The sequence below is a fragment of the Ctenopharyngodon idella genome, chromosome 2 (genome assembly GCF_019924925.1).
Source record: "Ctenopharyngodon idella isolate HZGC_01 chromosome 2, HZGC01, whole genome shotgun sequence".
In the NCBI taxonomy this organism is placed as follows: Eukaryota; Metazoa; Chordata; class Actinopteri; order Cypriniformes; family Xenocyprididae; genus Ctenopharyngodon; species Ctenopharyngodon idella.
In genome coordinates, this window is record NC_067221.1 from 36,797,545 (window position 1) to 36,814,182 (window position 16,638).

The 16,638-nt window shown below is 37.5% G+C and overlaps 1 protein-coding gene across 2 annotated transcripts in view; it reads right to left on the reverse strand.

Moving 5' to 3' along the window:
- The window catches only part of pax3a (paired box 3a), a 36,223-nt gene that overhangs the window by 18,461 nt on the left and 1,124 nt on the right, over positions 1-16,638 (reverse strand). The window contains exons 2-4 of one of the 2 annotated variants that reach the window (XM_051877037.1): positions 16,318-16,553; positions 15,576-15,702; positions 15,186-15,329 (exon numbers count right to left, since the gene is read on the reverse strand). In XM_051877037.1, the coding sequence (XP_051732997.1) occupies positions 15,186-15,329; positions 15,576-15,702; positions 16,318-16,553 (507 nt within the window). Of the gene's footprint in view, positions 1-15,185; positions 15,330-15,575; positions 15,706-16,317; positions 16,554-16,638 lie in introns of both variants that reach the window. The other variant, XM_051877028.1, reaches the window with a different exon arrangement.

Sequence of the window (16,638 nt, forward strand, 5' to 3'; positions counted from 1 at the left end):
AATAATTTGAGTTTCTGTTGATTAAACCAATAGCCTTCATTGTATTAACTCAAATTTTTAATTTCAATGAACTCAACATTTTAAGGCAACTAGGTAACTTACTTTTTTAAGTTAAACCAACAATTCTTTTTTACAGTGTATAAATCACCTGTAAAACAATATCTGAAAATTAATATTTAAAAACTTCAAATGCATTTATCACTTTAATCTTTTTATATTCGGCTAGATAAATTGACCGCAATATTGTTGTAAGTTATTTTGTGCTTAAAATTGAAGGCCAGTATCTCCAACATTTACTCTCACCCATGCACACGTCACACATCACTCGCTCATATGCAGGTATTATTTGGGGTGAAGTTGGACTGGGTGAGAGGTTCTTTCGTAGCTAATTCAGCAGAAGAGAATGTTAGTGTGAGTGGACTAAAGCTCAGGGAATCTGTACCCAGAGGAGGGGGGCCCTATCAAATGATTAGGCTCCTCAAACTAGCGTGACAGCCAGCTATTGTCCAGTAATACGCCTCGAAAGCCCCCGTCCAGAACTCGCCAACGCCACATCTGCTTCGTCTGACACTAGCCATCTCCTTTCTCTTGTTCGCTCTCTCTTCGATTTTCACCCCCATATGGTTGAAAACACAAAGCGTAAAAAGACGCCCAGACTTCGCCAAGCGAAACCGTATCCGCAGACCCTAAAATTACATCTGCAATTAAAAATGTCTATTAAACTTACTTTTCATTAAGTTTCAGTTTATGAAGTATAATAATCAAAAAAGTAAGGGATATGCAAAAAGTAAGATCCGCAATGTGCCAATCGCATGCTTTTTCCTTTAAGAATCTATATAAACTCATTTAATACGATTTTACAGTTGAGATGTAAAAGCTTGTTTACTTTTGTTGGAAAAAGTAATGCAGATGCCATAAATAAACCAGGTAATGCTTCTATTTCACAAACAAAAACTCATCTGGACTTCCCAACAAATATGCAGGTGTATTTCTCCTGCAGAGAAAGAGTGAAGAAGAAAGAGAGAATTCAAGGTTTAATTGAAAGTGAAGAGTCACGCAAAGCAAACCCTTCTGTCTCCACCCTGGAGCCACACAGGAAATGCTGCTGCCACTGCCAGCGTGAATCTCTCCAGCATCTCACAGGAATTGGAATGGAAAGAGAGACAGGGATGCCTGTCCTTTACCACTTTTCCATTTTCTAACACTAGAGAAAAATCTCTCTCTTTTTTTCATGCCATTTACCCCAAAAGTCTAGACTATTTTCAGTAGACAGCAGTGAACAGTGAACAGACAGTTTTTGAGGAAATGGTATCCATCATGTCCTTCACACAGAAAGCCCTCAGAGAACTGACTCGCAAATTAGAAAAGCACATAAAAACATGTTATTCTCCCAAAACTAACATCCAGAAATCAAACCATCAAATCAAGTTTGCAGGGGAATGAGAAAAAAAGGGCAAGACAGCTTCCAAATCACTTTATGATCTGGGTACAAGCAAAACATCTCAGTTTTCGGTTTCTTTTTCTTGGTCTTCCCGTGATTTACTTGGAGTTTCTATTATTGCTGCTGCAAAAACAAACAAAAAGTGCTGCAAATAAAAAAATAAAATTAAATAAGTCTTCCATTAATTCCCTTGAGTTTCTATCATTGCCACTGCAAAACTAAACTAAACTAAACTAAAATAAAATAAAATAAAATAAAATCAGTCTTCACTTAATTCCCTTGAGTTTCTATCATTGCCACTGCAAAAAATAAAAAAAGTAAGGTAAAATAAAATAAAAAGTAAATAAATAAAATAAAATAAAATAAGTAAATAAGTCAGTCAGTCTTCCCATAATTCCATTGAGTTTCTAATAGGACTGCTGCAAAAAATCAAATACTAAATAAAGTAAAAATAAAAAATTGAAAATACAAAATAATTGAGTAATTCTGTCTTGACATAATTCCCTTGAGTTTCTATCATTACTGCTGCAAAAAAGTCAAATGCTACAGACTGTAATCTGTAAATTACACTGTTGCATTTGGCTCTTTCTCTCTCGAGCGCTCTCCCTCTCTCTCTCTCACTCCATCTCTTTTGGGGAGTTATTTGGCAGTCTTTTGTTGGCCTGTTTAGTGAGAATGGTGACTGAGCTCTTTGGAGTCTGATTTCCACGCTCCATCTGTAGGTTCCATGAGCTCGGTCCGGGCAGCATTGAGGCCCCTGTCACCTGCCTGGCAGGGGGCGGGGGGGGAGGTGGGCACAATGAGGGCTGGACGCAGGGCAATGGGGGCTCCGCAGGGGAACAGCGGGGGGCCGCCCCCGAACCCTTCCTCCTCCGTGGCCAGGGGGTTACAGAGGTGGAGGTGGTGGGGGGGTGACGGGGAAAGAGCGATACGGAGAGAGTTAGGGGAAAAAAAGAAGAAGAAGAGGGGGCTGATCGCTCAATGGCACCTGGGGGACTAGTTTAGCGACTAGAGAGGGCTGTGTGGGAATAGCGATTTAAGATGATTGTCAGTCCCGGTCTCGTCCATCATGTCCATTTACAGCATTGACGTACGCTAAACAGGCACTTTTCTCAAATAATTCATCATTCCATGATTTTCCATGGATTTTTAACTTCACTGACAAGGCATTTTAACAAACAGCCATAGATCGGATTAGAGAATCATTCAACATCATGAACCAGATCAATACAGACAGAAACTGCTCCCATAATTTCCCTCAAAAAGAAACAGGATTTTAGCAATATTAAAATCCTTTCAATCAACTCTTTTTAAAAAAAATTGCATAGAATTTTCCCAGAATAACCAAAAGCTTCCCATAGGGAGAGTAGTGTATGTCAAAAAATAATTTTAGGGGCCGTTTACACAACACCGTTTTCAACTAAAAAACAGGACACTTTTTTATGCGTTTTGGCCATGGGGGCCTGAAAACAAACTTTTTAAAACGGGATTCGAAGTGCAAGTTTTTGAAAACGTCTCCACGTAAACAACAACACCGTGAATTTGTGAAGACGGTGACGTTATGTGTATGTGTATTACGAGTTCAGTCTACAGGCACGTAGTGTTTCTTTACAAAGTGACGTCGCCAACTACTGGCCTGGCAGAATAATGCAGCCTTCTTTAGTCGTTTTCGAGGATCAGTGTGAACGGGGATCATTTTGACAACGTTGTCTTCTGTACACGAAAAACACAAAGGAAAAACTTTTCTCATTGACAACATTGTTGTCGTGTTAAAGTACCATTAGTCTGGAATTGTATGAAAACACTTGTTAAGCCGCTGAAAACGCCACTAAAAAAGTTTTGAATTCTAAATGAATCAGGGGTCTTATGACTTGAAAACATCTTGTACTGCTAAATGGCAACACTGACAGACTCACCAAAAGATTTAGTCACTGTCCATCAGAATTTCAGCAGGACAGGAAACTCATACTGTGTCCACTTCCCACGGCATACCTGTCCCAATACACCACCGACAGCTCAGCCCATCTATCTTCTCTCCCTCAGGCTCATCTACTCTGCATCTACTCTGCATCTCTTTGACTTTTGACAGAGGCTTTGTCTTTCATTAGCAAAATTTTCATTAAAACAGACAACTGAAAGTCTAGCTACAATAAGTGATATTATGTACCAAGAAAAAAAGAGAAAAAGACAGAGGAAGCAAGACAGGTAACTTGTGGACCACTTCACTGGCATTACGCTATAAAAGTAAAGACATTATTCAGCCAAATTAAATTAACCAACAAACAACAATTAAACAACAAACATAAGCACTAGGATTTGCTTTGACAAACTAAATCATGCGTCATAAAATCTGACAATTTTGTCGTGATTTGGTTTGAATTCTTCTGGTATGATTCATAATTATTTTCAAAAATAAAGTGTAACTGGAGGGACAATATACACCTAGAAGTTGACAGGATCTGCACTGTAAACCCTAACACTCAAAATAATTAATTGGTTCAATTAAAAATTAAAAGGGCAAACTCAAATTAAACAAATTAGTTCAATCAAATTATGAGTATTTTGAACTTTCTTTTTCTTTTGAGTTCACGAAACTGACACATTTTAAGTAATCTGAACTGTTTTATTGTTTTGAGTTTTATGAACTTGTTTCTTTTAATTTAGACAAACATAAATTCACCTGAAACTGAGCTGGGATTTCTATTTCCCAACATGCTTTGCCATGACACTCGAAAGGGAGAATAAATGCTAGTGTTATATAATGATTTTTTTGTGCAAGATTAATGTTAAGTAGGAAATTAGTAGTGTTTAATGCTTTGCTATCCCAATTTAGAAGAGTTACTATCATGGTGACGAGTGAAGCATGGGCTTGGTTTGAGAACAGGTATTTCATAAATGTTCTATATTGCCATACTCTTTCAGCAATTGCTATGCTAATGTTATCAAAGCATTGTGTTACCAATTAGCATTTGCTGAATTAGCTAGTTATAGCTAGCTAAATTTAAACTACTAAAAATATAATTTAAGATGTTGGCGCTAATATCCCTGTGGGCAGTGTGCCGTTGCGCTTTCCCGATCCCGCCCCCCTCTCTCTCTCCCACTTCTATAGTTAAGATTACATGATAATTTTAAATTTTATGTATGAATTAACTTATTCAACAATTTCAAGTTAAGAGCAATTAAAATGTATGAGTACAAAATTGAAATCTGCCAGTTCTGCTTGCTTAAACTTTGAATTTCTTAACTTAAAAAAATTGATGTTTTGCCAACTTATTCGGGTTTATAGTGTGTACATACAGGAATTTTACTGAATATAGGTCTACAAATACATTTTTTATAGGAAATGAACATGTATTACATTGGGTTTTATTGTATTAACTAAAATAAATTATTTTTGTTACTAATTAAAATCAAAATAAAATTCTGTAATCAATGCATTGAACTTTCATTGTCAGATTTTTACACCTCTAGACAGAAACTTTAATGTCTTAAATTATAAACACATAGTAAAATGACCTGCTTAACTTCACAGTAGTTATATATAATAGTCAAGCATCATTCATTCTGTAATCATTGCTTAAATATCCCATTAGCTGGAGGACATGTTGTAGTTTTGGAGCTTCTAACCACAGGAAGAGTCACCAGTAGGTCTATTGTTATTTAGTGAGCGTTAATTCATGATACTAGAGCATGGTGCCTCTCGCTCACACATCAGATTTATATTCCTCTCACACACAGGACAAACCCCACAAACCTGCAGCCTGCCAGCTACACACAGCATTTATCAGTGCGCTGAGAGAGAGAGAGAGAGAGAGAGAGAGAGAGAGAGAGAGAGAGAGAGAGAGATGAGTGCTCTACTGAATGAGCTCCGTAGCATTTGGATGGACGTTAAAGTGGATGTGGTGAATTCCAGGCATAATCACAGAGAAATAAGAGAAGGCTGAAAAACAGAAGCCAAAATGACGCAAAGCAAATGCAGCTTTGTGTGAAACTCGAAGAGAGTTTGTTGACTTTAAAATGATGGACTTGGAAACCCAGAGGAAAACTATTGCTCAAAGGTTGCTAATTTCATAGCTCAACAGACTTGAGTTCTCGGTTTCATTTAAAGGGATACTCCACCTAAAAATGAAAATTCCGTCACCCTCAAACTTACTTTCTTCTGTGGAACACGAGAAGATATTTTAAAGAATCTTGGGAACCAAACAACATTGGAGCCCATTGACTTCCATTGCATGGACCAAAAAAAAATTTCCAAATATTTTCTTTTATGTTCCACAGAAGAAAGAAAGTCAGGTTTAAAACAACCTGAGGATGAGTAAATGATGACAATTTCTATTTTTGGGTGAACTATCGCTTTAAGGATCAACTTTGTCTCAGATGCTTCTGTTTCTAGAAACACAAAAAATGTGTTTATTATTGACATACATGAAAAACATGGAACAATAAAATGAATCAGATCATATAGTCTTGGAAGAATTTCATAAGAAACACTTGAGTTCAATCTGAGCACAGTTAGAGACATTTTTGGGGTCTTATCTGCAATATGTGAGATTACTGGAGTGTTTTTCCTCAGAAGAAACAGACTCCATTTGCTGAAGAAATTGAGATTTAACAGAGATCTCCTTTGTGATTTTTCTACAGAAAAGTCAGGTTGGTAACTCTAATGCAACACACACTTTGACACGCAAACAAAGCCGCAAAAACAAAGAGAGATAAAGTGAAAGTAAACAGGGATGTTGGAGCGAAAGCACCACAGTCCACAGACGACCATCTGGGCAGTTTATAGCTCCTAGTAGGGGAGAGTCTTCTCCTCCTCAGGGGCTGTTAAATGGTTGGGTAATTGAGCTCGTGACATGTGTTCCCCAAACAAAACAAAAGAGAGAAGAGACAAATGAAGCATTTATTTGCAGCGTGGAGGAGTGCTGGCCCTTTCAGCCCGCGCCCCAGCCAGCCACTGGTGAGTGAATTAAGGAGTATATAGAATCCCAGCAGATGTAGGGAGAAGAATGGTTAACGGAACGATCACGACTCCATCTGGGGTTGGCATTTTGTTAAGAGGGAGGAGCAGGGAGTCACTCAACTCGCTAAAGAGCCACGACCCCAGCAGCTGCCCCGAGAGAAACCGAGCGAGAGAGAAAGAGAGGTAGACGGAGAAAGAGAGACAAAGAGGAGGAGCGCACTTGAAAGATCATTTTTTAGCTTGCAGGTGGATAAAACATGACCGGACACACTTATGGACAGTATCATTACCCTTGAAATACCTTCTGGATGACTAACTGCTAACTGTGACTAGCCTATTCTTACCATGGTACTGAAAAATAGCATGGTATCAGGGGCAGATCTTGCCTGTTTCTGTATATGGGTGCAAATGGGTTAGATGCATGATCCAAAAGCTATGAAACCTGCATTAAAATGACCTGGAATTGCTCATATCATATTTATTTATTTTCTATATCATTATATAGTCAGTCAATATATCAATATACACTACTGTTCAAATGTTTGGGGTTTGTAAGATTTTTTTTTAATGTTGAAATGAGTTCTTATGCTCACCTTGGCTGCATTTATTTGATCAAAAATACAGTAAAAACAGAAATATTATTACCATTTAAAATAACTGTTTTCTATCTGAATATATTTTAAAATGTAATTTATTTCTTGGATGCAAAACTGAATTTTCAGGATTACATTACTCCAGTCAGTGTCACATGATCCTCCAGAAATCATTCTAATATGCTGATTTGCTGCTCAAGAAACATTATTATCAAGATTGAAAACAGTTGTGCTGCTTATTTTTTATTTTATTTTATTTTTTGTGAAAACTGATAAATTGTCTTGTTTTTTCTTTTGGGATTCTTTGATGAATAGAAATGTAAAAAGAACAGCATTTATTTGAAATAGAAATATTTCTAAATGTCTTTCTTTCTGTTCAATTTTATGCATCCTTGCTGAATAAAAGTCCTTATTAAAAGTCCATAAATATCCATGCTTGATTTTCATGAATGTAAATTACTGACCCAAACCTTTTGAAAGCTAATGTAATACATAAATACATAAAATATATAATCAAACAAACTGAATGATGGTTAAAAAAAAAATCTCAAAAAATCAGGAAAAAGAGCCAGTGAGTTTTTAACCTGTTGTTCTGTGTATTAAAAAGAAATACGTTAAGATACATATTTGGACACGGACACAAGGAACATAAAAGAGGGATGCTGAGGCATTATGGGTTCCCAGCATGCTTTGCTCATTATGATGTCAGAACAGGACAGAGGTGCCTGTTGCAGCATGGAATCACTCCCAACAACAGGACAAAGCCAAAACGCAGCACCCACGCAGCGATCGCACCGCAGGAACACACACCACATGCTCTTAAATATACGCACGCTCATTACATTGACATCACGTTATATTTATGCATGCTTTTGTACCAAACACATATTGAGTAAGCCATTAATGGGACAGGTGGGTCACATGCTAAGCTGACAAAATGAATCCCATGATAACTGCAGATACAATCCATACATTGGACAAAACCTCTCATGATACAAAACACATTATCTTTGATATCCACTTCTACCCCTAAAGAACTTATTACACCACATAAAATGGCCATTAAAAAATTTAAAATAAACTGTAGAATTAATTGAATGGCTTATGCTTAAAATAATTATATTCTTTGTGTATGCTTAATATAATTACAAAAATATTTACAAAAATATTATTATAATATTAAAAAAGACAAAATTTGGTATGAATGCTCTGAAAATCTGATATATTGTGCCATTTTTCTTCTCTTGTTTTAGGAATATTTAAATATTTTTTTACTAAAAAAATATACTGATTAAAAATCGGATTGTTTACATTGTTTCTGAATTATCTATTCTAATGATGCTAAATAGCACATCCAAAACACAGTATAATGCAACCATTAAATGCAAATCATTTCTCCTTTGTGTTCTTTAGTTTCAAAGCGTTTATTGGCCATCATAGAGAGTCTGTTACCTGTCACACTGAACAAACACATTATCTTAACCCGCACTTCCAACAGAGAGGGAGTTTGCACAGCCACTGACCCAGGACTCCCCCTTGACCCTGCCCAGCCACATCTCACCCTCTCCGGGGTACGAATAAGGGACTGACAGTCCTATCCAATGCCCTGCGGCCCTGATTCAAATACACACAAACATTTCAGCAGGAACTTGGTGACCACACTAAGTAGGTAAAAGTTCTTGTATTTCTTAAAACAACAGCTAATATGCACCACGTTCTTTACAAAAAAGTGTTTTAAAGCCTAATGCCAAAAGGAACCTATTTTAAATATTAAATCTATTTAACTAGGTCTATGCAGCATCAAGTTTTTCTTAACCAACAAAATACCACTAAATTAAAGGGATGGTTCACTCAAAAATGAAAATTATCATTTACTCACCCTCAAGTTGTTCCAAACCTGTATGAATTTCTTTCTTCTGCTAAACACAAAAGAAGATATTTTGAAAAATATGGTTAATCAAACAGTTGATGGACCCCACTGCCTTCCAAAGTACGAAAAAAAATTATACTATGGAAGTCAATGGGGTCCATAAACTGTTGGGTTAACGACATTCTTCAAAATATCTTCTTTTGTGTTCAGCAGAAGAAAGAAATTCATACAGGTTTGAAACAATTTGAGGGCGAGTAAATAATGACAGAACCTAAGGCACTTCGAAGAAACAAAATTCAAAGGCTATGATGCAACATAAATGGTGAATTACGAAACATGAAGTTCAAAAACCCACACAACTAAGCGTGTAATGCATAAAAAACACTTAGTAAAGCATATTTCAGACATAGTATTATAAAATGACAGTGTTTCATTGCAATTTTTACTCATTAAACCTGCTTTTTAAAATTATGTAAACAGGCGAAGACAACAGTTGGAACACGTTTAAAGTTTCAAATGAAGCCAACAGAAAGTCTTCTGTAAATTCTCCAAAAGCAAATGAATTCTGTCTGAAACAAATCAAAAATTGCACATTTGAGTTGGAAATGATGATTTCTGCTAGTCTAAGTTACATGAAGTAGAGAAAGTGAGCTAACAATGGTGTACTGTACAAGCTGAAAGTCATAAGGCTGGAGCTCCAGCCACTAAAACCTCCAGAACAACGAGAGACAGAGTGAAAGTCTACAGCTCATTCAAGCTTTTAGTCATCTCAGTATGTTTCTGCCGTAATTTCTTACAGATTCCCTCTCTCTCTGTGTGTTTTTATCTCCCTCTCTCCCTCTCTCACCAGCATCATTTGGCAGTTAAGAAGTGAATTTCCTCAAGTTAAGTGATTGACAACGGCGTCTAGCTCTTCTCAATTAACTGCCTCATTGTGAGTCTTTATGGCAAGGCCCCTGAAACCCTCGACCTCTCCTTTCCCCTCCTTTTCATCACTCCTTTGCCAGAGTTTCACTCACTCAAACACTTGCAAGAAAACAGAGCGCTCTATTCGGCGAGGAGCCCCTATTCTCATTGACCTTCTATTGCTCACTTTTTCTTTTGGACACTTCAAACCGTCTTTGAGAAGAGAGGAGTGGAAGAGGAGTCCATCAGTCGCTAGGGGCTGGTCCGGGTTTGACCCCGCACCCCCACTTCAAAGATGGCTCGCATTCATTAATTGTTCTTTGAATTAATATTTGAGGATCACAATGCTGGTGCCAGCGTATAAAGCGGACCTAATGAAGCATACAGGCAGCATTCACTTGGAGATAAGCTCGGTGCGACCGCGTGTATGCGTGTTTTCTTCCTTTGCGTGCCACTTTGAAATCAAATGGAATGACATCATGTGGTCTAGGCCGTTTCTGAGAACGCCACGCAAACGTGCGAATGTGATAACAACAACTCTACACAATCTCTCTTGGTCAAAAGACGTTTAATCTTTATTGCCGCCTAAAAAGCTTGATTGATGTTCAGATAACTTCGTGCGATCTGTAACCTCGATAAACTTAGAGAGACAGAGTAAAAAGACTGAAGATTGTTAGGTTTCAAGGAACTGCTGAATAAAAGGCAGATGATTGCTCATCTCCATTCCCGCAGGGTCCCGGAATCATGACTGAGGAACATTCCAGCAGAGAGAGAAGAAGAACCCTTGTTTATTGATCGAAGAGGCAGATCTCAAAAGAATGTATAAAATTAGACCCCCACCAGCCAGATATGGCTATAGTTGCCCATCTGTGGTCCAATTTTGGAAAAATACATCTGGCTTTACAGCTCCGAGTACAATTGTGGTTGCGAAAAAAATAAATTGTCCCAAAAATATCTGTTTATTATTGTGTGACACAGCTGTGCATCTCTGTGCATCTCCCCCTTTTTCTATTGAGTAAGTATCCAGTCAGCAAAGCAGGCAAAAGCCCTATTTTATTTACACAAACAAAGTCCTCCTTGCTTTCTCGGACAAAGGCAGCTGAATCTTTCATGTGTTGTCATTGCTTGATTCTCTCTGTCCTCCTGGCTATTGGCCTGCTGGGAGACAATGAGCCCAGGAGAAAAGCAGCAGATTGTTGGAATGCAGCTCAATGAAACTAATTATTACATGTTGACTGCGTTCACCATGGCACGTCTGAAAGCACTAAGCTCATTCAATTGGCCTCCACGGGACTCCCTTTCAAAAAAACTTGATCCCTTTGACTGTTTGTATTTCTGAGTTTTCTTTTTCGCCTGCCGTGAATGAGAATCTGTGAGAGAGGGGCCGTGGCTCTTTGATGACTTTAGTTACTTTTAATTAGCTAAATGAGGCTCGAGGATTGTCAGTTTTCCCAAAGTTAATGGTATAGGAAAAAGGAGGGGATGTGCTCAGGCAAACACAGCATTGTGGGACAAGTTTTATCGATTCACTTATGACGGCAGGCACTAGAACGATCACTTGACGTTCTCGAAATCTTTCTTTCAAAAGTTTTAGCTTTTGTTTCATTAACTCATTATAATATTTTCAACCTAAACAAGAGAGGAATTTTAGGGGGGAAAAGCCAACTGTAAACCCTAACGCTCAAAATAATTAATTGATTTGAGTAGGACAAACTTCAATTAAACAAATTAACTTTTATGAGTATTTAGCACTTTCTTTTTCTTTCGAGTTCACAGAACTGATATATTTCAAGTTTCATTGCTTTGAGTTTTATGAACTCATTTCTTTTAATTTAGATGAACTTAAGTTTAACTGAAACTGGGAGTTTAAGAGAGTTTTTAAGGGAGTAAAAAAAAGTTTTAAATAATTTAAAAATCACAAATTATTACAAAAAATAAAAATGTTTGCTCTGAGCCTCCTAATCAAACAACTTTTGAGAAATGTCTTTTGAGGTGTATATGCTCAATCCAGTATTAGTAAGCAATGGTCTTCTACACTGCCTTTTCCCAGACAAATAAATCTGAAGGGGTCTTTGCTTTGATCTCAAGCCTTTAAGGGGCCCAACAATAGGTTTTGAAGGAGCAGGGGCCCAGAGCCAACACACCCCTCTTACCCGACAACTATAGACTCAGCAAACACGTACTTAATCAATATTTGGCTAGAGAACACCCTCTTGATTCTGAAAACACCCTTTTGAGATTTTAACTGAGTACCGAATAGGAAAAAACAACAACTCCCACAAGCAGGGAGGAGAGAGTGAAATACAGCCGGCGCAGAATCAGCCCACTGCAAACAAACGGACGAGAGTGAATGGAGAGAGGAGAAGTTTACAGTGTGTCAATGGAGATCAGGACTCATTGAGTTTTATGATGTAGACACATCTACATGTGAATAAAAGCCAGAGGTGATTGATCCTTCTAGGAAAACAAAAACATTAACGGGGCTTTGAAAAGGCTGTTTTCCTTTCTCCTTTTCCCCTTGCGTTTCCTTTCTTTCATTCACTGTTTTGTTCTTTCTTTCTTTTCTTTTTTCAATGCAGATATAGACATCTAACTAACTTTGTTGCAAGTCCAGGTTTAAATGCATGCAAATACAAAACAAAAAGATTCTAATGCTTTAGCACTAAAAAGTTTCATGGAAAATAGTTCTGCTACGTTGTTAAAAAATTCTAACAAGATGTTTATTTGAGTCATTTGACTTATCACAATAATTTCTGGCAAGTAAATCACAAATAAATTCAGAGTGGCTGGATTAAGTGTAATGAAACGCATGAAAAGAGTCTGCAAATAGCAAAACATACTGTAACACCAACGCAGTCGTGCTGTAAACCATGTTGGGAGCTCGCAAAAAAACCCTTAACAAATAAGCAACATTGCTCAATATGTATGTGATTCAAAAACACCCAATATGCCTGACAACACTTTGTTATGGAGAACTTTGGAATAAGTCTGGAATAAGTCAATGAAACAATAAAGCAGGACATGTTGGTTGTTTAAAATATACAGTTCTACGTTTAAAAAGCAAGTAAAATGTAGTTATATCAATGTCTGAGCAATGAAGTCAATCCATACATTATGGAGCCGAACTAATGACTAAAACATCTTGGAGTTTACTTTACTAGTTTTTTGTTAACGCAGCAAGGTTTTTACAGAGCATTTGCAATGTTGTGCGTTTCAAAAGTTCATATCAATCATCAATCTCCAAACAACAACAACATATCGACAGTCGTTTGTTAAACTAATTACCAACTGATCTGTATTCGTGATGGCGGTGCTGGAAAAGAGAGAAGGAAAAGGCCAGTGAGGAATGAATGCGCGCCCCGGGCGGAGAGGAAGGGGGCGGGTTTTTGTCTTGAGATGAAAGTGGGGAGGAATAAAGGGCTCGATTTAATCTACTAGAAAAGGTTTTCATTGCAATGACTGAGTATAATGTGCGCCAATTGTAGCGCGGCCCATGACGCGGGGTGATCCGGCTAGCGCGCACAGAGCTCAGAGTTTCTCTCTCCACTTGACATCTAGAACAAACTCCACTGCGCAAGAATTTCAGGCCTGTGGGGGTTAGATAAACGCGCTGCCTGTATCAATTTCCAAGTTAATACATACAATTTCTTCTTCAACTGGGGAAATGGGTTTTGCCTCGAGGCTATCGACTGTGAGGATGTTGAAGATTTTCATGATATTTTGACACGTTGTTTTGACATTTGAGTGTCACTAATTAAATAATTAATCCGTGAAAAAAAATGCTGTTTTATTTACTTATTAGGCCTAACTAACGATTCACTATCTGTGCGAATTTTTCAGCGATTTTCGCGGCGTAATATTGTCTCGCGAGTCGCAATACTAATGTTAGCAATACTAGTCGTGTTAACCGTCAACTAGCCTATCTGTAAAGCATTTTAAACCAGCAAAATTTTAAGCACAAAAACGTTTTTATGAAATACCTGTGATGTGTACATTTGTAAAAAAAAAAAAAGTAATCTGAGATTATTCTGTCGATGTATACCGTCAGATACAGATCCTCGAAAAGAGCGGCAAACTGTTGCTATGTGAACTCGACTCTAGTGAACCAGCGCGGTCGTAATCTAGCTTTTATGGTTACTGAAACGTTTAAACAGCATATGCAAAAAGAATTGATCACTTTCAGACATCAACCTATATTTATTTTGACATTCTTTGGGAGATTCATAATTATAGGGGTTAGATCAAACTCGCATAGCCTACTTATTAACTTGTTTTAAAAAATGTAGGCTAAATTATGTTATAAAATTAAAGTATTATGCATTTTTACTTGAAACAATCGAACAAGGAATTCCATAGGCTAAATCCAAATATTTAAACGTGAAACATTATTTTTAATGGCCTCAATCTGAAAATTCATACATGCTGATCAACAAGTGTTAATTTTATGCTTATGCTATGCTATTAAAACATCCTAAAATTACACGTTGTTTTCGAATGTCGTTGACGTCGTTTTTGGGGTGAAAGGGAAAATTCCACGACATGATCTAGGTAAAAATGGACACATTATTCAGGCCTCGAAGTCTATAAAACACTTCTGAGTCGGGACTACGGTCATTCGTGAATAATTCATCTCTCATTGCCCGTCCATAATGTCCTCTCTGCACCTTTTGTTGGACCGTTTTTTCTTCCTTTCTTTCCAAATTTTGAAAAGCTTGGAGTCTTTTGTCAGGACCAAGCTACTGCTAGGCCGAGCTTTGTCCTGGGGAAACTGAAGCGTGAGTCTCATGGACTCTTTCGCTTTTGTTTCCCAAGTTCATCCTCAAGTGTCCGATTGTGCACCGCAGGAGCGTCTTTTAGTGAACGCTATTCTTGGACAAATGTTTGATTTACTGATTCGGCCAGTTTCACTCAGGGAACGTCTCGTTTTAGGAGGTTAATCTCCGATGCTCCTCAATTCAGTTTCAATGAGTTTAAGGAAAGACAAAAAAAAAAACCCCAAAAAAAACGCTAAAAATATGCTGAAGACAAGGGCCATTTTTCCCATCAATCTATTAAGCATTTGGTGCCAAAATATTCAAATTGAAACACTAAAAGCGATATTCACTCGGGGGAAAAATAAAAATAAAACTTATGACATTCACGCACTTCCAAACCTACAGGCCAACGCTTTTTCAAAACTGTTAAAATATTGTCTTAACAGAACATATAGGCTATTAGCATCTGATAATAATAATAACAACAGCAATAAAAATATAGATGGTTGTATTATTATTGTTGTTGTTGTTGTTGTTATTGTTATTATTATTAAGCAGAAGAACATACACAAATGTGTTCTATCTGTAATAAAACTAAACCCATTGTGCTCATCTCAGTTCCGCAGGAAAAAAAAGAAAAAGAAATCTCGTCAGAACTTACATCTGTCGCCGAGAATCCCGTCGATACTGTGTTTGGCTCTTCTTTCGTTTTCCTCGATCTCCCTTTTTTCCACTTCATCATCATCCTCATCTTCATCTCCGTTTCCACCAAATTTACAGCGCAGCATGCGGCTGATGGAACTCACTGCGGAGAAACATGAAAAGCTTCATGAAATGGCTTCACAGAATTGCACTTGTTGAATGTTTAAACGCTTGAAAATCCTTAACACGAGGCATGTAAATATATCTGAATTTATGAAGTTATAGGGCTGTTTTAAAGTCTCACAATCCATCTTTTTTTAATTTCATTTCAAGCAACAGGTGTGGTAAGCAATATCTTAAAAACATGAACTAAACTGCACAGATTGACAGATAAAGTAGGCTACAGTACCTGAGGGCACGTTATTTCGGTCGCAGATTCCATCTTTCAGAAGTTTGTCCCGAATCTCCCAGCTGAACATCCCTGGATTCTCTCTCTTGTATTCTTCAATTTTCTTTTCCACATCGGGAGTTGCGCTCTGCTTTTATTACAATGGTAACACGATAATTTATTAAATTTTGGTTATCCTAATAGCCTATAATTTTCTAAAACATTTTTAAAATATCTAGCAACAATTAGAACAAGTTTGTATCTTAGTTTATAACATATTATGATGTTATTATGATGTTTCCATTGTTTGGCAGTCATTAAACGAAGGGAAAAATATATCGTGTTTTGTACAACAACAGTAAATTCGCATTGCACATAAAAATACGCGTTTTACAGATTCATGCCATGGAAGAACTTTTTATTCTCTAATTCTTTAAGAAATCATCTATGCATGGTGCTTCAAAAGTCCCAAAGACAAATGAACTGATCTGAAGACCATTTTTGGCTAATTAAAACCATAGTTAAAATTGTTTATTTTTTGCTGAACCTATAGGTGAGAACCATTAAATATCATAGCTTTTATTGTGTACACTCTTAAAAAAAACAATGGGCACAACGAAAGAAATCCCAAACATTTGTTAGTTCTGAAGTCAAACAAAACTCTTTATTGCAGTTTAATGTAAAACTTATGTAAACTGTCTAATAAAGTCAATAATACACTTCAGCACTAGCAACACATGAAATGGCCTCTGTGGTGTCCTACCTTGGGTTTACTGCCTCCAATCGCACCGGGACGAATGGATCCGGTCTCCTGGTACCTGCATAAAATTTTGGACACGCATCCGTGCGAGACGCGCAGCTGTCGGGAGATGACGCACGGTCGTATCCCGTGATGGGCCATCTCTACTATCTTGTGGCGGATGTGATTGGGCAGAGGGCGTCCGTTTATGAAGACTCCACCGAGCTGGTTCACGCGGCCCTGACCTAACGGCGTGGAGACTGCAGTAAGAGGAGGAAAAGTCAGTGACTGACGATTTACTTGTGCTAAAAGTGAAAATATAATCAGCATGACAGCGGTATGTTC